This window comes from Lynx rufus, unplaced genomic scaffold (genome assembly GCF_022079265.1).
Source record: "Lynx rufus isolate CCGP_SWC_20201006 ecotype Redwood Valley unplaced genomic scaffold, mLynRuf1.p SCAF_2, whole genome shotgun sequence".
Classification (NCBI taxonomy): Eukaryota; Metazoa; Chordata; class Mammalia; order Carnivora; family Felidae; genus Lynx; species Lynx rufus.
The window spans coordinates 110,765,515-110,788,765 of record NW_025814834.1 but is presented as its reverse complement, the minus strand read 5'-3'; the positions used below and the strand labels follow the sequence as shown (position 1 = coordinate 110,788,765).

Below are 23,251 nucleotides of genomic sequence, written 5' to 3'. Positions count from 1 at the left end.
TGACGCTTGAAACAAGACCTATTTGCTACCCTTATAGCAAAAGTCATGGGCATCAAGGTATTGGAAGGTCGAAGAGGTTGTCAGTCTGACACAGTTCCTCCTGGCCACACCTCTGGACCCCTCAGCATACAGTTTGGATTCTACTCCTCCCAGAAAGAAGCAAGCCTGCCACTTACCCCAGGGAAGCCCACCACAGTTGAGGACATTTGCTCCCTAACCTGCTTGTATCCCAAACATTCACATTTTCACTTTCCCCGGGGCAGGGTGATTACATGTTTTTTGGGGCAGGTGATTTGCAACTAACTCCTGGTGTGGAAGAAAGAGCCATTGCAGTCCAACCAATCTGGGTTCAAATCTGGACTCCATCATCTGCTGTGTGAGCTTGTGCAAGTTACTTAACCTCTCTGAACCTTAGGTCTCTCATCTGGAGGGCAGGGTTGCCTCAGGGATTAAATAAGGGGCATAAAGAGCCACTGATTTAGGCCTAGGTGAAGTTCTACGAGAGGCTCTGTTTCCCTGAGAAGAGGTGATAGGAGACACAGGAGGGAACCGAGGTGGCCACTGACACCTGGGCCAGCAGGATGCAGACCAAGCAGCCTGGGAACCAAGCGGAGACGTTGGAACCATGCACTGTCCTTTGTGTGGGCTTCCTATGGGCCAGGCATGCGGCTGAGTGCTTCCATGTGTCCCTGATCTCACTGACCCCTAACCCCTCTTATGGACTTTCCATGGCTGGGAGTCTGGACTCCGAGAGTGGGGTACAGCCCAGGCCACAGTGAGAGCACTTGTCTTGAGCCCTCACTGCTCTGACCAGTGTGGGCATGGCTGTGGCCCAGCTGTGTCTGACACTACATGGAAGTCCGTGGGGGTGGCAGGGCATGGCAGAAAGATGGGGGCTTTGGAGTCTGGAGGGGTGCTGGTTTCTAATCTGGGCTTTGCCTCCGCCCACTGTGGCCTTTGGGAAGGGCACTCACTCCCCTCAGGACTTGGCTTGTCCATCTATAGAATGGAAATGCGGCGTGGGCCTTGTACGGTTGTCATCCAGGAATGTGTGCCGTAGCCCCTGGCATGCGCTGGCACTTAGGGGGCCCATGGGACACAATAGCTCCAGCAGATGTGTGGGCAGGTGTGCGGGCTGATGTGAGCCAGTGTCAGGCAGCTAGGCTGAGCCTCCACGGTGCCAACACTGCCATCAGTGTGAGGATAGCTGTTCCCCCCCCACCCCCCTCCCCGGGAAGGTGTGTCCATCATGTGCAGCCCTCCAGGCTTGCTCATCTTGGCCCCTCCCCAGTCCTGACCTTTCCATCCCCTCTCCCCCTTGCAGCAACATGTCCAACGCCTTGGCCAATGCGGCTTGCCAGCGCTGCCAAGCCCGCTTCGCCCCTGCAGAGCGGATCGTTAACAGCAATGGGGAGCTGTACCATGAGCAGTGCTTCGTGTGTGCGCAGTGCTTCCGGCCGTTCCCCGAGGGGCTCTTCTACGAGGTGAGGACACTCCCAGGGCCCTCGGCTGGATGCCTTCTTGGAGCCTGAGCCCCTGACCAGCTCAGAGTCTGCCTTCCAGGAGCCTATGGGCTGTGCTCAGCCATGGTCCTGGTCAGTCATGCCAGGTCTTGAGCTTGCCTCCCCTGTGGGCACATCCTCACTTGCGAGGTGTGAACAGTGCACCCCTGGTGGCTGTGGGTGCTTAGGAAGGGTCACCACTCACCCATCGTCCTCTGGGTAGACTCTGAGCTAGTAGAGTAGAGCTAGTAGGGTAGGCCACGGCATGCAAACACCCTGCCCTGCTGGCACACACCCTCCCTCGGGATCAGATGGTGCTCAGTGCTCTGGTTACAAGGAATCTTGGGGTAAGGAGGGTGGGTGGTCAGGGAAGGTAATGTTTGAGCAGACATGAACGAGGTGAGGGAGCCGTGTATACATCTGTAGGAAGAGCACTCATCAGAGGGCTCAGCAAGTGCAAAGGCCCTGAGGTCAGAGTATGCAGGGTATTTGAGACGCAGAAGGAGGCAGTCTGTCTGATGTCTAAAAAGGACCACTGTTCTTGCTGTGCTGAGGAGACACTAATGGGGGCAGGTACATGAAGCTGGAATTATTGAAAGAATCCAGGTCAAATGAAGGGATCTAGGCTGGGCCACACTGGCTCTTAAGAGCAGATTGTTTAAATTCTCAGTAATCTTGCAAGCTAGTGGATAAACACAACTCTTTTTTAAAAAATGTTATTTATTTATTTTGAGAGAGGGAGAGCATGCTCGCATGAGCAGGGGAGGGACAGGAAGAGAGGAAGAGACAGAATCCCAAGCAGGCTCCACACTGTCAGCGCAAAGCCCGACATGGGGCTCAAACTCATGAACTGTGAGATCATGACATGAGCCGAAATCAAGAATCAGACGCTTAACCGACTGAGACATCCAGGTGCCCCTAAACACAACTCTTATTCCTCGGTGGCTCAGTCGGTTAAGTGTCCGACTTCGGTTCAGGTCATATCTCACGGTTCTTGGGTTTAAGCCCCACATCAGGCTCTGTGCTGACAGCTCAGAGGCTGGAGCCTGCTTCAGATTCTGTGTCTCCCTTCCTCTCTGCCCCTTCCCCACTCATCCTCTGTCTCTCTGTCTCAAAAGTAAATAAAACATGAAAAAATTTTAAAAACATTAAGTTATATAAATGTACAGGAGATAAAATTGTATTAAAAACAAAGTAACACATACTCAAAACTCACCACTTCCTAGTTATTTTATTACATTTTACTATCATCTATGCCTTTGAGGTTATCTGTCTATTGCATTGTGGTGGTGGAGACTTGGTGCCATGATGGCTACTGCACATGTCTTAACTCCACGCTGGTGCCATGTTGGTAGCTTGACATTGTCCACGATGGAAATATTTACACCACAGAGATGGGCAAATGCTACAGATCAGACTGCATCTCCCGAAGGTCCTGTTGGTAAACATTTACCCCTGGTGGTTGCAGTGGAGGTGGAGATCAGGGGTCAGAGGCTGGAGAGACGTCAAAGGTATAGATGATGGGATTGGCAGATAGATGGCTGTGGGGTACGAGAGCTCCTCCTGGCAGTGTGGGAGGAGCTGTTCCTCATGGCGCCTTCCAGTCTCCTGGGAAATGCTGGCCCACCGTAGAGGCAGTGGGAGGGAGGCAGAGCTCTGTGAGCAGTGGTCATGTGCCTAGAACAGAGCCTGGCGCACAGGAGGTGCTCAGGGAATATTTGTTGCTGAGTGAATTTAACGCCTGCCACCTCTACAGGCCCCTGGGTAGGGCTATATCCAGTCACAGCCTAATAAGACACTCATTTCAGAAAAGAGGGTAAATCATATTTTTAAAAAAGAAAATGAAATTGTCAAGAGAAGAAAGCAAAGACAGGCCTGGCCACATTTGGGGCCAGCATGAGAGCTGTCATTGCCCAGGCAGACGGGGACAACGGCTGGTGGCTCCTGCTGGCTGCAGGACTTCGGGTTCTCCCTCAGGCCCCCATGTTTTTCCTTGTCCCTCCTTCTGTGTCTCCTCTCTGGGTCTCTTGTGGCCTCTGGGAGAAATGGACTTCTCACACAGAGAAAACACACAGGAAATAAGGCCAAGTGACATTTATAAATCAAACTTGATTCCAGCCCTCGGCTCACTCCCAGGACCAAGGTCTTGTGAAAACAGCAGAGGCCCTTTGAGGACTGGCCTTGCCCAGTTCCCAGCTTCTATGCGACCCCTCACTTAGCCTGTCTGCCCCGTTGAGTGGGCCAATTCTCTCCGTCTCCAGGCCTCGCCCCTGCTCCTCCCTCTGTCTGGATTGCCCTCCTTTCAGCACCCCCACAACCCCCCTGTGGTCTTTCAGCTCCTTACCACCTCCTCCAGGAAGGCTTCTCCTCCACCCCCACCCTGCTTCCTGTGTTGGTAGCAGTTGCACAAGTTGGGATGCTTGTCCAGCCTTCCCGAGGGTGGGTCCTGACCCAACATAGACTGGCCAGCTCAGGGAGAATGATGGGGTTTTGCTTGAACTTTCTCTGCTGGCCCGTTTGCAGTTCGAAGGCCGGAAGTACTGCGAACACGACTTCCAGATGCTGTTTGCTCCATGCTGCGGGTCCTGTGGTAAGGGCTGGATACAGCACACCTGGGGTTGGGCAGGTGGATGGGAGCACAGGTGGTCCTCCCTGACCGCCCTGCACCCTGCCTCAATGGGCACTAGTTCTCTGCAGGCGTCACCGTCCCGTGCTCTGGGAGGGAAGCCCTGGTACCAGGCTGAGCCTCAGGCGAGTGCCAGCGAGGGCAGGGCTTGGGAGGGGGCTGCGGGGGTGGGGGTGGGGGGGCTTGTGCCTGCCCCAGCAAACAAGGACCTGTTTCTTCCAGGTGAGTTTATCATCGGCCGTGTCATCAAGGCCATGAACAACAACTGGCACCCCGGGTGCTTCCGCTGTGAGCTGTGTGACATTGAGCTGGCCGACCTGGGCTTCGTGAAGAATGCAGGCAGGTGAGGAGGGCCCTCACCTAGGCACTGCTTACCGAGAGCCAGGCTCACCCCAGGTGGCGTGGCCTGTGCCCACGTGCTGTGTCCCTGCAGGGCAGACAAGAGACCCCTGCTTTATAGGAGAGGGCTGGGGCGGGAGAGAGTAGGGGGCCACGAGTCAGGGCTCGTCCAGGCCTGGGGGCGCTCCCCGGGGCAGGCTGACAACAGGCAGCGAGGAGGAAGGTGGCCGAAGCAGGAGCCATCACGTGCACTGGGTGGATAAAGAGCTTTAGGCCATCACTGTGGCCGGCCACCCCAAGCTGCTGACCCCGGGCGTCTACCTCCTTCCAGGTACCCAGGGCTGAATGTCACTGGAGAGAAATCACACAACCACGGGGCCCAAATTTACTCTTAAATTCAGGTGTCCTTGGTAGATTAAGTTCCCAGCTTCCAGGAAGCCTGGCTCTGTTCTCCCCGCACTGTCTCTGCACCCCCCCATAGCGGTGACCTCCCTCCCACTTTCCCTGAGGGGAGGCTCCCCTGCTCCCTGCACCCTTGCACCCCCTGCCTCAGTCACCAGGCACCACGGAGGCCAGAGGCCGGGTCCCTGCTCCTTCCTGCACCTTCTTCTCCAGCGGGGCTGTAGGCTCAGTCTGCGCTTTCCCTCAGAGCTGTCCTCCCACTGCAGGAAGCGCCAGCACCCCTGCTGACCCCTCTCACTGGCTCCCCTGCCCCTGCTGGCCCCCCTCACTCACTCCCCACTGCCCCTCCTGGCCCCCCCTCACTGGCTCCCCACTGCCCCTGCTGGCCCCCCTCACTCACTCCCCACTGCCCCTGCTGGCCCCCCTCACTCACTCCCCACTGCCCCTGCTGGCCCCCCTCACTCACTCCCCACTGCCCCTGCTGGCCCCCCCTCACTGGCTCCCCACTGCCCTTGCTGGCCCCCCTCACTCACTCCCCACTGCCCCTCCTGGCCCCCCCTCACTGGCTCCCCACTGCCCCTGCTGGCCCCCCTCACTCACTCCCCACTGCCCCTGCTGGCCCCCCTCACTCACTCCCCACTGCCCCTGCTGGCCCCCCTCACTCACTCCCCACTGCCCCTGCTGGCCCCCCCCTCACTGGCTCCCCACTGCCCTTGCTGGCCCCCCTCACTGGCTCCCCACTGCCCCTCCTGGCCCCCCCTCACTGGCTCCCCACTGCCCCTGCTGGCCCCCCTCACTCACTCCCCACTGCCCTTGCTGGCCCCCCTCACTCACTCCCCACTGCCCCTGCTGGCCCCCCTCACTCACTCCCCACTGTCCCTGCTGGCCCCCCTCACTCACTCCCCACTGTCCCTGCTGGCCCCCCTCACTCACTCCCCACTGTCCCTGCTGGCCCCCCTCACTCACTCCCCACTGCCCCTGCTGGCCCCCCCTCACTGGCTCCCCAGTGCCCCTGCTGGCCCCCCTCACTCACTCCCCACTGCCCCTGCTGGCCCCCCCTCACTGGCTCCCCAGTGCCCCTGCTGGCCCCCCTCACTCACTCCCCACTGCCCCTCCTGGCCCCCCCTCACTGGCTCCCCACTGCCCTTGCTGGCCCCCCTCACTGGCTCCCCACTGCCCTTGCTGGCCCCTCTCACTGGCTCCCCACTGCCCTTGCTGGCCCCCTCACTGGTTCCCCACTGCCCTTGCTGGCCCCCCTCACTGGCTCCCCACTGCCCTTGCTGGCCCCCCTCACTGGCTCCCCACTGCCCTTGCTGGCCCCCCTCACTGGCTCCCTACTGCCCCTGCTGGCCCCCCTCACTGGTTCCCCACTGCCCTTGCTGGCCCCCCTCACTGGCTCCCCACTGTCCCTGCTGGCCCCCCTCACTGGCTCCCCAGTGCCCCTGCTGGCCCCCCCTCACTCACTCCCCACTGCCCCTCCTGGCCCCCCCCTCACTGGCTCCCCACTGCCCTTGCTGGCCCCCCCTCACTGGCTCCCCACTGCCCTTGCTGGCCCCCCTCACTCACTCCCCACTGCCCCTCCTGGCCCCCCCTCACTGGCTCCCCAGTGCCCCTGCTGGCCCCCCTCACTCCCCACTGCCCCTGCTGGCCCCCCCTCACTGGCTCCCCAGTGCCCCTGCTGGCCCCCCTCACTCACTCCCCACTGCCCCTCCTGGCCCCCCCTCACTGGCTCCCCAGTGCCCCTGCTGGCCCCCCTCACTCACTCCCCACTGCCCCTCCTGGCCCCCCCTCACTGGCTCCCCAGTGCCCCTGCTGGCCCCCCTCACTCACTCCCCACTGCCCCTCCTGGCCCCCCCTCACTGGCTCCCCAGTGCCCCTGCTGGCCCCCCTCACTCACTCCCCACTGCCCCTGCTGGCCCCCCCTCACTGGCTCCCCAGTGCCCCTGCTGGCCCCCCTCACTCACTCCCCACTGCCCCTCCTGGCCCCCCCTCACTGGCTCCCCACTGCCCTTGCTGGCCCCCCTCACTGGCTCCCCACTGCCCTTGCTGGCCCCTCTCACTGACTCCCCACTGCCCTTGCTGGCCCCCCTCACTGGCTCCCCACTGCCCTTGCTGGCCCCCCTCACTGGCTCCCCACTGCCCTTGCTGGCCCCCCTCACTGGTTCCCCACTGCCCTTGCTGGCCCCCCTCACTGGCTCCCCACTGTCCCTGCTGGCCCCCCTCACTGGCTCCCCACTGTCCCTGCTGGCCCCCCTCACTGGCTCCCCACTGTCCCTGCTGGCCCCCCTCACTGGCTCCCTACTGCCCCTGCTGGCCCCCCTCACTGGTTCCCCACTGCCCTTGCTGGCCCCCCTCACTGGCTCCCCACTGCCCTTGCTGGCCCCCCTCACTGGCTCCCTACCGCCCCTGCTGGCCCCCCCTCACTGGCTCCCCACTGCCCTTGCTGGCCCCCCTCACTGGCTCCCCACTGCCCTTGCTGGCCCCCCTCACTGGCTCCCCACTGCCCTTGCTGGCCCCCCTCACTGGCTCCCCACTGTCCCTGCTGGCCCCCCTCACTGGCTCCCTACTGCCCCTGCTGGCCCCCCTCACTGGTTCCCCACTGCCCCTGCTGGCCCCCCTCACTCACTCCCCACTGCCCCTGCTGGCCCTCCCCTCATTGGCTCCCCACTGCCCCTGCTGGCCCCCCTCACTGGCTCCCCACTGCCCCTGTTGGCCCCCCTCACTGACTCCCCACTGCCGTTCTGGTCAGGCCCAGACACCTCCCTCCGCATGGCCAGACCAACGGGTCACTGATGGTTCTCTCTTGGCCTCTTGGCAGGCTTGGCGACAGCTTTTCCTTCTTGCTGGGATGCCTCCTCTCCAGGCGCCCGGGACCCTGTGTTCTCATGGTTTCCTTCTGCCTCAAGGCTGTATAGGTCCCTCACCTCTTCCGACTTATCTCGGTCCACCGGCCTCTCCACGTCGGCCTTTTTGGGGCTCGGTGCACAGCCCTCATGTCTGTCCAAAGTCCCAGAGCCCCGACTGGCATGTCCATGCTGGACAATCTGGATGCACCCCTCCACACTACACCATTCCCTTGGGTTCTCAGCTACCCATGTACCGTCTTTGCTTGGAGCCCACCGAGTCTCCCAAACGCAACAGGCCCCATCCAGATGCTGGTCTCTCCTCCCCACGCCAGGGAAGAATGAGCGCCCACCCCTGCTGTCTCTGACTCCCCCCCCCCCCTTCTGCCTGAGTACTTGTACCCCCTCTGTCCTCTGCTGCCACACCGCTTGCTCTGGATGCCGCCTGTAGCGATGTCACCCACTTGCTGGCCATGTTGTCTGGTGTCGGTGCTGGTGTCTGCAGGGCACTCGGCAGGAAGTATGTGGGGGGCAGATGGTGTCACAGGGGTCCTGACCCGGGTCGCCTGCCGGGTGTGGGCCTGGGCGTGTCCTCTCTCCTGCGCTACAGCACTGGCTGCTGGGGAAAGCGGGAGAGGCTGAGAGCGCTCAGGGAAGTACGGTACTGCTGTAGAGGAAGCATGGCCCGCACACAGACCCTCCAGACCCTCTGGGGCCCATGCTGCAGAACTTCAGCATCCACGTGGGCCAGGGCTGCGTGGGACGTTCAGAACCAGAGGCAAAACAGCATGTGCTGCCTGTCCTGTCCTGTCTTCACTTCCACGTTGCCACTCTTGGGTCAAAGGGAGAAGTTCTGGGAAGGAACTTATGTTAGCCAAACCCAGTAACCTTCAGAATCTTCAAGTACACTTGTGTTTATGATCAGTATAATCAGTATAAATGGGGAGCCGCTAGGGTGCTAGGTGCCCTGCTCTGGAGCAAAACGGCCCCCAGGCTGGCCCACTGAGGCTGGGAGAGCCTCTTGGGAGGGAGCAGGGCTAAGGACAGTCCTGCTGGTCTGGGTTAGTGGGGGCCAGGGTCACATGCCAGGCTCTCTGCCAGTGGTGTCCTCAGGCGGTGACAAGGCCTGGCTCCCCATATCTGTCTATTTAGGCCGCGTGCTCGCCCAGGACCCAAGAGGGATCGGGCAGCTGCTGAGAAGCTTTGGGGATTGTCAGGCCACGTGCAGGTCTGCGTGTGGGTTCACAGTGGGCGGGGCCAAGAACCCCGCACTTCGATGATGGGCCCCACAGGTCGCATTTGTTGGGTGTCACCTGGTGGCCAGCCTGAAATGTACACACAACCCTCAGTTATAAGTTAGAGTCCCTGTCCCCTAACCATAGGGGTCATCTGGCAAAGGGGACACCCAGGGAACTCAGAACGCCCTGAGCTTCAATGGAAACATCTACACACCCCTCCTTCCCCTCCCCCAAGAGTTCTGCACCCCCTTCTCTGGAGTCACTCACAGCTGCCTTCTGGGCTTCTCTCTGTAGAGCTGCACTGCTCTGTGTTTCTTGTGGAGGGAGGTTGGGAGTCGAGCAAGCAGCCCTTGGGAAAGAAAGACACTCATTGTGCAGGAACTGTTCCTCCAGTCTCGTCGCCACAGGCTGAAGTCATTGAATATCTAGTAACTGTAAGTGAGCAGGGTCAAACAGTCTCTGTCAGAGGGGGTGGCCGACTGGTCCTGTTAAGGCCTGTCCCCTTTTAGGGTTTTGCATATCAGATAAGGCAGAACTGGGTGCTGGGTGCCGAGTTTCGCCCTTGGAGAGAGTGGGTGACCCACTGGAGAGTAGGTGGACCTCTCTTTCGTGAGTCTGGGTGGCTTGCACCCTGATGTGGGAGTCCTTCTGAGGACAGCCTGTGGCTGGGCCCAGGCTTGGCGTTGCGGGGCTCACAGCTCAGACCTGGCACTCAGTGAGCTCTCATTGGTTTTCCCTTCAAAGCTGGGGGGTGGCCCAGAGAGCCTTTTGCCACAGACCAAATTGCACAAGGCGTCACGGAACTTCTCGGCCACAAAGAAGTACATGACTGGGTCGAGCGCCCCGTTGAGGCTGGTGAGGCAGGAGGTGATGCGGTTTCCGAGGGCCAGGACGCGCTGGGCGGTGCACGAGGTGCCGTGGCCGCGGTAGTGCAGCACGTAGACCGAGCGGTGCACGTGGTAGGGCACGAAGCACACCAGGAAGATGGTGAGCACCATGGCGATCATGCGGACCGCCTTGTTCTTGAGGCGCTTCTCCACGCGGGGGCCCTGCCGCAGGCTGCGGATGATAAGCAGGTAGCAGGTGACAGTGGTGACAAACGGGAAGGTGAAGGCCACGGCCAGGGACACGAGGGCATGGTGGGAGGCCTTCTCCCGGTACAGCTGCAGGCACACAACCGTGTGGTTGGTTTGCACGGTCTGTGGGCTCACCAGCAGTGGGGCCATGGCCACGGCCACCACCACCCAGAGGAAGGCGCAGGCCAGGTGCGCGTAGAGGGGCCTGCGGAGCTTGAGGGACTTGACAGGGTGCACGATGGCCAGGAAGCGGTCAGCGCTGATGCAAGTGAGGAAGTAGATGCTGGCGTACATGTTGAGGTAGAAGAGGAAGCCGGTGAGGCGGCACGGGATTTCCCCAAATGGCCAGTGGTTCCCAGAGAAGTGGTAGACGAGGCGGGTGGGCAGCACCAGCACACAGGACAAGTCGGCCACGGCCAGGTGCATCAAGAATACGTTGGCGGGGGTACCCGACTTGTGGTCCCGGATGAAAAGCCACAGGGCCAGGGCGTTGCCAACAAAAGCCAGGATGAAATCCAGGAGGTAGAAGGAGGCGAAGAGAATGTTCTCTAGCGGCGTCTCCTGGCCACATTGCTCTGCAGTGGCCAGGGAGGAGTTGGCAGTCAGACCTGGGGAAGCCACCTCGAGGCCATTCATGCTTCAGCTGGAAGCAGAGCTGGAGGACGAACCTGGAGGGAGCAAGCAGACAGGTTCCAGAGCCTGGGACCTGAGAAGCATCTTAGCTCAGCATCTCCTTGGGGACTACTGAGGGCACCCCCTGTGTTCACCTGGGGTGGGTGAGTGTCAGAGGCTTTCTGAAGCTCAGCAAAAAGCAAAAACGAAGGCAGGGCCTGGAGCTTGCCAAGCTGCTGCTGGGGCTGGCTTCCCACCTCACGATGTGTCCCTGCCGGGCACCCAAGAACCTGAGACCAGGGCCATGTGTCCCAGAAATCCACTCTCAGACCAGGGCATGGAGTCAGCACTATGGGGAGAGTGGGGAGTGAATCCCACCTGTTTGGGTTCTGGGATGGAGGGAGGGGCCCCACATTTTCTGCTGTGCTCCCCAGGGGGGCTTCCTGAATGGCGGGGTGGGGGTGCATGGGAAACTTGAGCTCCACTCCCAATGGGTAGGTGCATAGATCACCTATTTCTTTCTTTTTTTTTTAATTTCTTTTAAGTTTATTTACTTATTTTGAGAGAGAGAGAGAGAGAGAGAGAGAGAGAGAGAGAGAGAGAGAAAGAGAAAGAATATCCCAAGCAGGCTCCATGCTATCAGCACAGAGCCCAACACGGGGCTCAAACCTACAAGCTGTGAGATTGTGACCTGAGCCCAAACCGAGAGTTGGATGCTTAACCGACTGAGTGACCCAGGTGCCCCTAGACGACCTGTTTCTGAGAGCCTGGTGCATGGGGCCTGGCCACCTCCTCTTTAGCCTCGTCTTTGCTGGGTGAACCCTGCACACCCCGAGTCCTGGGACCCTTCCTGGCCCATCTTGTGGCAATTCTCATGACTAGTGCCAAGTGTTGTTGCCTTATGCTTCTCTCCTGCCGGTCCCTGACCACAGCTCCCCCAGCACCTGCCACCCAGGAGGGCACCACCAGGAATCCAGTGATGGGCAGTTTCCCAGGAGGTCAGAGGCCTGCTCTCCGCCAGCACCTGAAGGTGCTGTCCAGGCCTGGATCCCAAGGTCTCTCAAGCTTTCCGGACTCAGCCTATCAAATTCATTTTGGACATCCTAACGGTGGAGGCCTGTATCTTAGAAAGCCTTACACTTGGGCCCTAGGCCAGTGGGGGGCATTCTACCACCCAGAGTAGTTTAACACCAGGAGGCAGATTCTTTTCTAGGAGAGGAAAAGCTATTTTTCCCAGAAGGTAGTGGGGCTGGCTCTGGTTTTCCAGCCAAGATCAGCAGCCCCGGAGAGGCCTGGAGCCCAGGGAAGCTGCCTGTGTCTGCCTGGCCTCCCCAGCCTGGTTTGCCCACACCTGAGGGGGGCCAGCATAGAGCCCTGCAGTATGTTTGGTGAACCCCAGTTCTGGGTAGGCGCTCTGGCTCCGTCCTCGACAGAACGCACTCCTGGGTTGATTTTGGTCAACTCAAGAGATCCAGAAAGGAGAGGAAGACCCCAAACACCCTGCCTCCCTCACCAGCCCTAGGAGTGGGGGGTGTGGCAGGAGACGGCAGGACCGCAGGGCGAGAGCAGCACATCCCGCAGTCCCAAGCTGCCGCCAGCCCCTGATCCTCGTGCTTTGGGGTTTCAGCCTGGCCGACCCTCACCTGCAGTGCAGCTTCTGGGGCTCCCCGGGAAGCCTTGCCTCCTGACACCCACACTCGGGCAGGAGAGAGGCTCTCAGGAGAGACGCGGCGTCCCTGCAGGCTGTGGCCATGGCAGGGCCGGGGTCATTATCCTGGCCGAGCCTGGCAGTGTGAGCCGGAGCAAGTTCTCTGCGAGTGTCTCCTGGCCTCAGTTCCCTGTCCTTTTGATGGCCATGGTAAGAGCTCTGGCAGGGGCTGAACTGAAGAGGGGGCATCCCTCAGGAGGCATGCTGACAGCTGTTAGCATGGCAGCCTCCAGAGGAGGGTGGGCTGGGTGCCATCTCGAGGCGTGGACGAAGGACAGAGGCCTGAGGGGAGGGCCCGGCATGCCCTCCTTCAGTAGACAGAGCAGGGCAGTGGTCCAGATGGTGGCTATGCTGGGCTGTCGAGCTGGGCAGGAGCTGGACCCTCCCCATCCTGCTTCATCCACCACCACTGGGGTCCTGCGGCCACTTCCAACCCCCAACACATGCATGGAGGGGTGACGGCCAGCTGCCTGGGCAGGAGAGAGCCAGGGCAACACGGGTGAGGGGCAGAGAACATCTGGTCAGTCACTATCCTAAAGTAAAGGGGTGCTTTCCTAATAATAATATCTCAGGTTAGTCACTGAAGGGATCCAGGGTGGTTCCCTTGCCCAACTGATCTATCCTGGCTCCAGAGTGGGTCAGGATGCCTGGAATCCAACACGGAGGTTATATTCCTGCTGTTTCCACGTGCATGTGACCCGAGGGCTTGTTGCCAGGGAAGCCCTGGCTGCTGGGAGAGGGGATGGGGCCAAGCGAGGAAACGGTCAGGTGGAACCGTTCTGCTCTGGGCCGCCCCTCACACCTGGACTCTGACCCACAGTGCAGTTGTCACCTGGGCCTCCCTGAGGGCTACTCACAGGTACCAACTACCCACTTTGCCAATCCTCGGAGGCAGGCATCCGTAGCCCTCCTTTACAGATTAGAGATTAAGAGGTCAAGGCTTAAAGTGGGCTAATTTTCCCAAGGTCATCTGGCTAGGGACAGTGGCCCCGGGGTTGGAAGTCAGGTCAGGGACACCCAGCAGGGACACCTAGCACCTCCCAGAACGCGGCTTGGCCTCTGGGGGTGCCTGGTGCCAGAGCCGGGACTGTGGCTCCATCTCAGGGCTCACCCTGGAATTGTCTCCCAGGCTCCATGGGACCTTCTTGGGGTTTGGCCCCAGGACTGGGGATGTAAGTTTTGGTGCCAGTGCAAAATGAAAATGTCGGGCCCCTTGTCCTGTAGGGGCTACAGGATGGTGACAGCAGAGCATTAAATCGGTGGTGGGGCCTGCCTGGCCGCACAGGCTGCTAGCCTCTTGTGGCGCCCAGTAGGCACGCCAGCACCTGGCTTCCTGCCTCCTGCCTGGTGCCCCTGGCTTCCCATCACTGCTGAAGGCGCCACATGTATGGTGCTCTCTCTGGGATCTAGACTCCGTTTTAAAGTGCTTTTAGGCTTGTTTCTGGTTTCTTGAGGTTTCTTCACCTCTCCTGTTTTAGGAAGTTTTGATACTGATTTTTGCAGTGTGGTCTGAAATGGGCCCCTGCTTCACTGTGCAGACCCTAGAGACGCAGGCCTGGGTGTGGACAGTGGAGGAGTCTGGGGCCGTGGGGCGGGTCTTGGGCCTCCGTGGAGGGGAGGAGTGGGCAGAGGTGGCCATAGGAAGAGGCCCAAGGTGGTGAGTACAGCTCAAGGTGGGTGGGCACAGCTGTTTCCTGGTGTGGGCTGGCCCCTCTTCTTCCCTGCTCCCTTTCCTAGTTCCTCCCTGTGCCACAGTGGCCCAGGGTTGGAGAGCACAGGTGCTGATCATGGGACTGTGCACGAGGCACTCACCCTCTCTAAGTCCCTGACAGTGGGACAGGAATCCGGCCCAGTGGGGCCACTGTGAGTCAGAGCAGGACAGCCTTCAATAAACCGGTTGTATCGTTATCGCAGAGAGTGTTTCAGGGACAGGGACACCCCACCCCTGCCTCTGCTTGGTTCCTGAATCCCCTGCCTGCCCATGCTGGGCCCTGGTCCTTACCTCTCACAGCCGGGTCCAGGTGCAAGGGCAGGAGGGCTGCGGGGCGGCAGGTGGGCTGTGGCCAGCGGGTGGTGGTGCTGGCGGTGGGCTCCGTGCAGCTGTGGAGGGAGGCCGGCTATTTAAGGAGGGGAGGGGAGGCTGCAGCGTCTGTGGCCCTGAAAGGCCGCTTCATTCCCAAGGGGGTCCTTGTGTGGTGGGCCACTCCTACGGCTGCCTGTGCTGCCACTGGGCCGTGAATATTCCAGTGTGTCCCAGCCCGCGTGTCCCCCCCCCCCCGCCGCCCCCCACAGCCTGGCCACTGAGCGTCACAGAGGCCGAGTGTGTGACTATGTTCAAAGCCGTGGAGTGGGCGCGGGCTGGGTGGGGTGGGGGGATTGGCTGGCACTGACAGAGACAAGAGGACGTTTCAGCACAGGATAATTTCCTACCGATGGGGGGCAGGGAGGGGCTGGCCGCTATGGCAACGGGCCTGGGCTCCCAAGCCTGCTCGAGGGACAGCGGAGGGGTCCTGTGAATGGAGAGGGTGGGAGGCTGAGGAGTTTTGTTTGGTCGAATGAGAGGGGGCTCTTTCAGGACACTTGCTGTAGGGTCCTTGTGTCTTGCCCCGTATAATTAGGCTCCATTCGGACGTGCGGAATAAATCATGGCCTTTATCTTGAGCGGGGCACAGCTGCAGTCCGCCTCATAACAGGGCGCTGTCTGTGCCTGTGGGGACGCAGCTCAGCCCGCGAGGCCTGACCCATACCTGTGCGGGCTCCTCCTCTGGACAGGAGGCCTGTGAAGAGGGTCACCGCTGCCCACTGCCTGCGGGCCCCGACACTCCTCTGGGGGGTGGCTCGAGCCTGGGGGTGTTCCTACGTGGGCAGTGGCTGCTTCTGACACAGGACAGGCAAAGCCCATTTCTCCCTGTCTTTCCCCCAGATGGCACCTCCGGTGATATGGGGAACCAACGCATCATGCCTGATCTCAAAAGACTTTTGTACCTTTTAGTTAAAACCTTACAAACTGTCCACAGCTATCACTGGGAAGTAACTACCACGTGTGCGACCTTAAATTTGTTTTCCACACAATCCTGTGCAGTTGGGATTGTCGCCCATTTTGCAGATGAGGAAACTAAAGCTCAGAGGTGAAGTAACTTGCCAGGAAGTGGCAGAGCCAGGATTTGAACCCGAGCATGTGTCACTGAAAATCTTATGATTTGTGTGTGTTTGTTTGGCTTGTTCTGGTTTTTCTTTTCTTTCTTTTTTAAAAAAAATGTTTAGTTTGAGAGAGAGAGAGAAAGAGAGAGAGAGACAAAGTGGGAGTGGGGGAGGGGCAGAGAGTGTGAGAGCGAGCCAGTCCAGGCTGTCAGTGCAGAACCCAAAGCAGGCTTGAACCCATGAGCCATGAGATCATGACCTGAACTGCAATCAAAAGCTGGATGCTTAACCTAATGAGCCACCCAGGCGCCCTTGTTCTGGCTTTTCTGTTGCACCTTCATGCTGGAATTCTTAGGCTGTATCTTCATCCTACCTAGAAAAAAATTCTTCAGATTGCCTTTAGATCTTGTGGGATCGGGTCTGTTGAAAAGACATTCCCCATCTGGGGTTCCTGGTGGAGCACCTCAGCTGGGTCTCGGCTGGGAGCCAGTGGGGTGCGGAGGTGCGCGAGCCAGGGTGCGGCCCCTCTCCTGCACTGCCCTGTGTGGAGGTCTGGAAGGACTGACTCACACAGGTTTGAGATGAATGTGTCTGACCACCCTCCCCAAGCTGGGTATTTCGGTTGTTGGGTGATTGCTGACAGTAGCTATAAGGGCACCAATCGTTGCAACAGAATTCTGGGGAATTATACCAATTTCTATAGCTTTGAAACAAAAGTGATTCCATATGGCTTAAGTGCTGTCCTAATGCCAAGATTAGTCACCAAAATTGGGAGTGGGGTCATGGGGAATAAATGCTGGGTCTGTGACAGAGACACAAGCAGGCGGCAGGTGTCGTGTGGAGATGGGGAGCGGCAGGAGCAGTTCTGCTCAGACCTGCAGTGGCAGGGGGCCTGGGGGTCTGGGTGAGTGTGGTGGAGATGGGGAGATGAAAACTGCAGCCACAGGCCACATCTGTGTCCCGTGGGCAGGTGGAACTAGGGGGCCCTGGCTAGGGGATCGGCTCCTAGTCCGGCCTGGCTGTATTGTCCTGGGAGACGATGCCCACTGTCCTTCCCTTCCTGTCTTTTACAATCATTCATTCACTCACATACCAGAGACTTAGCCTGAGCTGCTACCCTGTGGGGGGCACAGCCTGGAGCTGGTCAGTGGCTTAGTAAGTGGCTACTGGGCACTCATTTGGGCCCCTTGCCCTGCACACACCTTTGGGAGATAAGACACAAATAAGGCAAGCGGACAGCAGTGTTATGCAGCAGGGGGTCCAGACCCAAATGAGGTGGCAGGTGTTGAGGTCAAGGGCATGGACACTGAATTGTCCTCCCTGGCATCTAGGGTCTGCCCATCACACCCGGTTGGGGGATCCTGAGTCTGAGAGTTAATCTCTTAACCAGATTCCTTGATCTGCCTATAAAAGAGGCTGATGGTGGCTGGTAAGGGGTAGAGAGGCCCCCTGTGGTTGGGTGCCTGGGAAGGGAGGGAGGGCAGGCCCGGATGCATCAGGAACACTTACAGATTGGGGTGGCAGGTGGGGAATGGGGGTAATGGATTGGGGCCTTTGTGCATCTTTGCTTGGGGACCCTGAATCTAAATTCCTGCCACCTTTGAGGCACAAGGAAACAGAAACCATGTTGATTTCCCTCTCAGTAGAGACCACAGCTGTTCCCCAAGGCAGGGAGTAGCATCAGAAATTACTCTGAGGTCTTCACAAAAAAGACTCTGTAACGACAGTTCCTGGGTTTGGGGGCCTCTGTCTGACACAGCTGTGCTTGTCTCTGGAGACAGAAAGAGCCTGTAGATGTTCGGGTCCCTCTTTGTCTGACAGACCCCAAAGGAAGGGGGTGTGCAGGCCCGACAGACCTGGCCCCCTGGGCCACTCTGCTAGGCACAGAAGCGGTTTCAAGCTAACAGTCACTGTGTAATCACTCATGCGTATTCAAAGACATTTGGGAAATTAATTTTTTAGCAACTGTCAATGAAATGTCTACTCTATTCCATGTGATGTTCTAGGCTCAGGAAAAGTGGAGAAAAGGAAACTCACGTTTGCTCTGCCATCTAAAGATGGCAAACACCAATATTCTGGTGTATTTCTTTCTAGTCACTTTCCAGTGAGAGTCCCCTTTTTAGGGGGCACGTCTGTGGCCTTCCCAGCTGCAGGGCTAGTTAGCTTGCTTTTCTGGGCCACTGTCTGAGCCTCTGGAGGCTTATGGGCATTGTTAAAGCAGCAGGCGGGGTCCAGATGTCTCTTCTGCCAGGAGGTGGACCGTGCTTTCTGGGGAGGAAGAGGGGGAGTGGGTTGTTGGTCCCTAACACCTGCCTCACTTCCCACAGGCACCTGTGCCGGCCTTGCCACAACCGTGAGAAGGCCAAGGGCCTGGGCAAGTATGTCTGTCAGCGGTGCCACCTGGTCATTGACGAGCAGCCCCTTATGTTCAAGAATGACGCCTACCACCCCGACCACTTCAGCTGCACCCACTGCGGGTATGCGTACAGCTGAGCAGCTGTGATGGGGGCAAGTGGTGAGCTGGGTGGGACTCCCACCTGGGGGAGAGGTCAACCAGTTGGAGAGTGGGGTGCAGGGTGGAGGTCGAAGTCATCGATGCAGAAAACACCTCTCTCTGGAGCCTGTTCCAGTAGTACTTGTGTGAGGCCCTGAGGGAGACAGGGTGAGGGAGGGCTGGGCCCTTGGAAGCTAGGAGAAAGGAATCAAAGGCTTGGAGGACCAGGGTGAGGAGGAGGGGTGCTGGTGTGAGAGAGGGGAGGAGAGGGGAAAGAGACTGCAGGATCCCCTCATGTCTGCCCCAACACCCGGTCTGGTGCGGAGGGGCCAGAGAACAGATGTGCTTCTCAGAGGGCCTGACAATGCACAACACAGACTGCCTGCTGCAAGGCCTGTGCAGGAACCCGTGCCCTGGGGCCTGTCTGGGGCACAGGAAGTCCCCGAAGACACCAGAGATCAAAGTGCCGCCTGCCTGGGCACGCTGCTGGGCCCCAGTGGGGCCGCTCCAGAAGCTGCTCCCTGGGGTTGGAGGGGCTGGTGGGACCCCCTCAGGGCCAGCACGGGCCCTGCAGTGGGGCAGGGATGTCATGGGGGGCTCCGCTCTATCTTCCAGGAAGGAGCTGACCGCCGAGGCCCGGGAGCTGAAGGGGGAGCTCTATTGCCTGCCCTGCCACGACAAGATGGGCGTCCCCATCTGTGGGGCCTGCCGCCGGCCCATCGAGGGCCGTGTGGTCAACGCACTGGGCAAGCAGTGGCATGTGGAGGTGAGCGAGGCCAGGAGGTTGGGGGAGCCCCAGGCTCACTGTTACATTTGGAGTCTGGCCCTGCAAGCCCCCCCCACGCTCCCACCCCAGGCCACATGGCTTGCTTCTAGCAGGGATCTTTGTCCTGGGTGCTGTCCCTCTTTGGCTCTGGCCTCCGTGGGAGCCAGGAGACCTGAGTGCACAGACCATGGTTCGGCAGTGGTGCCTGCCTTCTTTCCTCCCCCTCCTGGCCTTCTAGAGGATTCCAAAGTCATGAGAAATACTATAGATCCAAATGTTTATTGCAGTGGGATATTAGTGGAGGATGTTTACAACTTATTTGTTTATATTTTATTGTTGCTTTTTTACCTGTGTTTTCTAAATTTCTAACAAAAATTTGGGGTGACTTGTATAGAAAGGAAATGATAAAATCTAGAGTTCTAAGAGTGACTGACTTGCTTCTCTGGTGGGCGTTTGTAGCAGGGCCAGTGAGACCCCAGTGTGACAGCTGCCCCATCTGGGTGGGGGCACAGCCATGGGGGATTCCAGGAGCAGGGCTGGGGTTCTCCGCCTCCTCACTTCTCTCCAGCGGTGAGCAGGGGCCAGACCCCAGGGCTGCTCTCCCAGACTCCTCTTCCTGAGAACTAGGGGTCCCCGAGCTGGACGCAGGGCTTCTGTTCTTTCTCGGTGTCAGTGGTGACCTTTTTTCCTGGGTCACCTAAGAATCCTACCAATCGATTTTTCTCACTGTTCTATTTTTCTCCTCTAAATTTTTTTTTTTAAATTTTGTTTTTAACGTTTATTTATTTTTGAGACAGAGAGAGACAGAGCATGAACAGGGGAGGGGCAGAGAGAGAGGGAGACACAGAATCCGAAACAGGCTCCAGGCTCTGAGCGGTCAGCCCAGAGCCCGACGCGGGGCTCGAACTCACGGACCGCGAGATCATGACCTGAGCCGAAGTTGGACGCCCAACCGACCGAGCCACCCAGGCGCCCCATCTCCTCTAAATTTTAAAGACTCATGTAATACTTGCTAACTCTACAGAAGGTGGCATTGTCCTTGGGGACAGTCCGCCCAAGGCACCCTGAGGGATTATGGTTGGCACAATTGTGTACAGCCTCATGTAGACTCAGAAGCTGGGCACACCAGCTGGTTGAGCTCCTCAGGTGTGTCCACCTGGGTCACCTGGAGCTCACCGTGGCACTAATGGTCTTACAGATACTAGTTGCAAGGGAAGCTCATGTTCCCTGATGCCTGGCTAGGTCTGGGTCCCAGGAGCTCTGTCTTGGGTAACCTCTTTGGGAAGGTTCTGATGCAGGGCCTGGCCCCCGGCCCCCAGCCCCCAGCCCCCATGGGGAGGGTGGGTCCCCGCACGCCGTATGAACTAGGAGATGCTGCTCACTGACTCTGGGGCTCGCAGGGGATGCCTGGGGTGGGGGGGACAGACACCTGCAGCCTTCCAGGGGGGCACCATGCTTAGAGCAGCCCCACCTGGGACGGCCCACTGTCACTAGCACCTGACAGCTAGGGCCGGCGGTTGCCGACGTGGGAAGCAGTCCCGGAGAGGATGGTGATGCCAGCAGCACTGGGCATCGGGGAAGGAGTGGGGTCTGCTGACTCACGGGCCGTCCATGGAGGTCTCCAGTGAGGCACTCATCCCACTGGCCTCTGCTTCCTGTCTCCTGGAGTGGACGCTCCGGCCCTGAGCTGCCCACTGCCTCTTCTCCCCTCAGCACTTTGTCTGTGCCAAGTGCGAGAAGCCATTCCTGGGGCACCGGCACTATGAGAAGAAGGGCCTGGCCTACTGTGAGACCCACTACAACCAGGTATGGCCCGGGGGGGCAGAGGGTGAAGAGGCCCAGGGCTGGGGGGGCGCTGTCGGACCCCTCAGGGAGATGATGCTGCCTGAACAACCGAATGCCCCATCCAAGCGGTAGAAGATGATGGCGGCCCCCCCAGAGCCTGTGGTGGCTGCGTGCCCTACCATCCGAGAGGCCGGCCCAGACCTGCCACGGGGACTGAATGACAGGGCCGTGTGAGGTCCTGGGCTCAGGGGCCGACATGTGCTGCCATCTTCCGGTCTGGCAGAGGTGCCCAGCTACTGTGGTCCAGAGTCAGGGCCTATGGGCCTGGCCCGTGCCCTCTCAGGACACCAGCAGGAGCAACGGGGCCCCTTGGTAGCAATGCCTCAACCTGCCGCCAGTCCCAGGGTGGTGATTCTGCTGGGCCAGGAGTGGCTTCACCTCAGGCCCGAGGTGGCACCCTGGTGGGAAGGGCTCAGGTGTCTCAGGAGGGTGCCCGAGAGCAAGCTGTTTGGGGTGGCTCCGAACTGGGGCAATGAGTTTGGCACCCGCTCTGTCCACAGCTCTTTGGGGATGTCTGCTATAACTGCAGCCATGTGATCGAGGGAGATGGTAAGGCTCCTCTGTCTCTGTGCCCCACCCCCACTCCCCACACCCTCTGTCTGCCTGCTCTCCCTCTGGGACGTGGGTCCTGCAGCTGTGGGCCCAGCTGGCCCAGGGCTGGCCTGGGCCTACTAAGCCCACCTGCCTCCACCCCTCACAGTGGTGTCGGCCCTCAACAAGGCCTGGTGTGTGAACTGCTTCTCCTGTTCCACCTGCAACAGCAAGCTGACCCTGAAGTAAGTGGTGAGGACTTCTGGGGTGTACGGTGGGCAGAGAAGGACCCACACAGCACCCTCTTCTCCAGGAGCCTGTCACGGGAGCTCAGATTTGAGTGGGTTTCCCCTGTGCTCTTCAGCTGGTTCTCCCTGAATGTCTGCTGGGGTCAGGCCCTGGGAAGGTAGTGGCAGCCCCAGCCCCACGGAGGCAGATTGAGGGGCCCCCAGGGCCTGGTGAGAGGGGGAAGGATGTGAGCCCCCAACACACCCACACAGACACTGGGCTCTGGGGAGGGAAGGGCATTCCAGCTCAGGGAACAGCATTTTCAAAGGCTGGCTCATCCAGGAAACTCCCGGAGGTGTGGGGTGGCTGGAGCTGTGAGGTGAGATGGAACCCAGGTTTCTGAGGACAGCAGGGAGTCATGGCCGGTGCCGGAGTATCAGAATCCAAGAGAAGCTTCTGGGAGGGAAAGGAGGCTCGGAGGCCTGTCTCCTGGTTCACCGTGACCCCTGGCCAGAGCTTGTCCTGGGATCTGGATTGCTGTGGGCCAGGGGCCAAAGGCAGCCCACTGCCCTGCCTCTGAGGACTGAGTTGGTGGGGCCTGGGGCTCTCCTGACTGCTGGACCTCCTCCCCAGGAACAAGTTTGTGGAGTTCGACATGAAGCCCGTGTGTAAGAGATGCTACGAGAAGTTCCCACTGGAGCTGAAGAAGCGGCTGAAGAAGCTGTCAGAGCTGGCCGCCCGCAAGGCCCACCCCAAGTCTGTGGGCCTCAACTCTGCCTGAGGGGCTCCCGCCTGCCTTCTGCTTTTGTCTCCCCTTGCTGCTGGAGCCCCTGCTTCTGGTGCGCTCGATGCTCCCTTCCTGCTGCTGCCTCTACTCCTCATGTCTGCTCCCCCTCCCTCCTTCTCTCCTCCCCTCCCCCACCCCCTCCTTCCCAGGCCTCCTTTCTCTCCTCCTTCCTTCAATGCAGGCACGGGGCAGATGCAGGGCCCTTGAACCTGTGACAGGCCTGTGCCCACAAGCCTTAGCTCAAGGTCCTCCAGGGACATGAGGGAATGGGGGCCTGGGGTCACCTGTCCCCGGTCATGGACCCCCCTGCTCCTGGCCCTGCTTGTCCTGACCTCTCCCATTCCTGCAGCACCCCTCCCACCCCCACTCCCCACCAGCTCACATTCTCCTGTGGGAGTTTGGGCAGCCTCCACCCCAGAGTGGTCCTACTATATGCACATGGCCCTGGGGAGGCCACAACAAGGCAGCTACCCTGGCCATGAGGACGGGGGCCCCTGGGGAACCAGCCTTTCACCCTTGGCCACACACTCACTCAGCCAAGTAGGATCCCTGTGCTTAAACTAGGCCAGCAAATCCTGCCACTGCACCCCACAATCGTCAGGAGGGACAAGGACCACCCCCCCATCACTCATGAGGCCTCCTTTCTGAAATCTGGCCTTGGCCAGTCTGTCCTGGGCCAGGGGCCCTGTGGTTCCCCCAAGCTCCTCTGTGGTCCCCACAGCCCCTCAGGCTCCCTGCTCCCCACTCCACCCACAAGGGTACATGCTGGCTGGCTCTCAGGATGCAGCTGACTGAGGGCCAGAAGGTAGTGGGATTGGGTGGGTGGCCCATTCTGACCTTCCAGGAAGGACACTTCCTCCGTGGCCACATAGGACCTGGTGCTTGCACAGTGAATGAAGGCTTATTTATATGACCATGTGACCCATGTGGTTTATGGCGTGGGAATGAGGAGGTGGGGCAGCAGCCCCTGTGGACACACTGTCTGGGGCTGTTGAATGCTTAGAGACACAGACACTAGACAGGACAGGTGAAAGAGTTGTCCAGGTGGGACCCAGCCCTTGTTCCTAGGGCCAGACTGCCATCAGAACTTGGAGACGAGGCCATCCAGAAACC

The 23,251-nt window shown here is 59.5% G+C and overlaps 2 protein-coding genes across 2 annotated transcripts; one reads left to right on the top strand and one right to left on the bottom strand.

The window, feature by feature from the left end:
• Positions 1-1,310: 1,310 nt before the first annotated feature.
• Positions 1,311-23,033, top strand: LIMS2 (LIM zinc finger domain containing 2). Its single transcript, XM_047084333.1, has 9 exons — positions 1,311-1,484; positions 4,026-4,092; positions 4,351-4,471; positions 17,815-17,964; positions 18,597-18,747; positions 20,461-20,553; positions 21,093-21,141; positions 21,293-21,368; positions 21,985-23,033. Exons 1-9 carry the CDS (start codon positions 1,329-1,331, stop codon positions 22,130-22,132), a joined length of 1,011 nt encoding a protein of 336 aa, XP_046940289.1. The 5' UTR covers positions 1,311-1,328; the 3' UTR covers positions 22,133-23,033.
• On the bottom strand, positions 9,643-10,674 carry GPR17 (G protein-coupled receptor 17). The gene has a single exon (XM_047084331.1). It carries the CDS (start codon positions 10,660-10,662, stop codon positions 9,643-9,645), a length of 1,020 nt encoding a protein of 339 aa, XP_046940287.1. The 5' UTR covers positions 10,663-10,674.
• Positions 23,034-23,251: the final 218 nt, after the last annotated feature.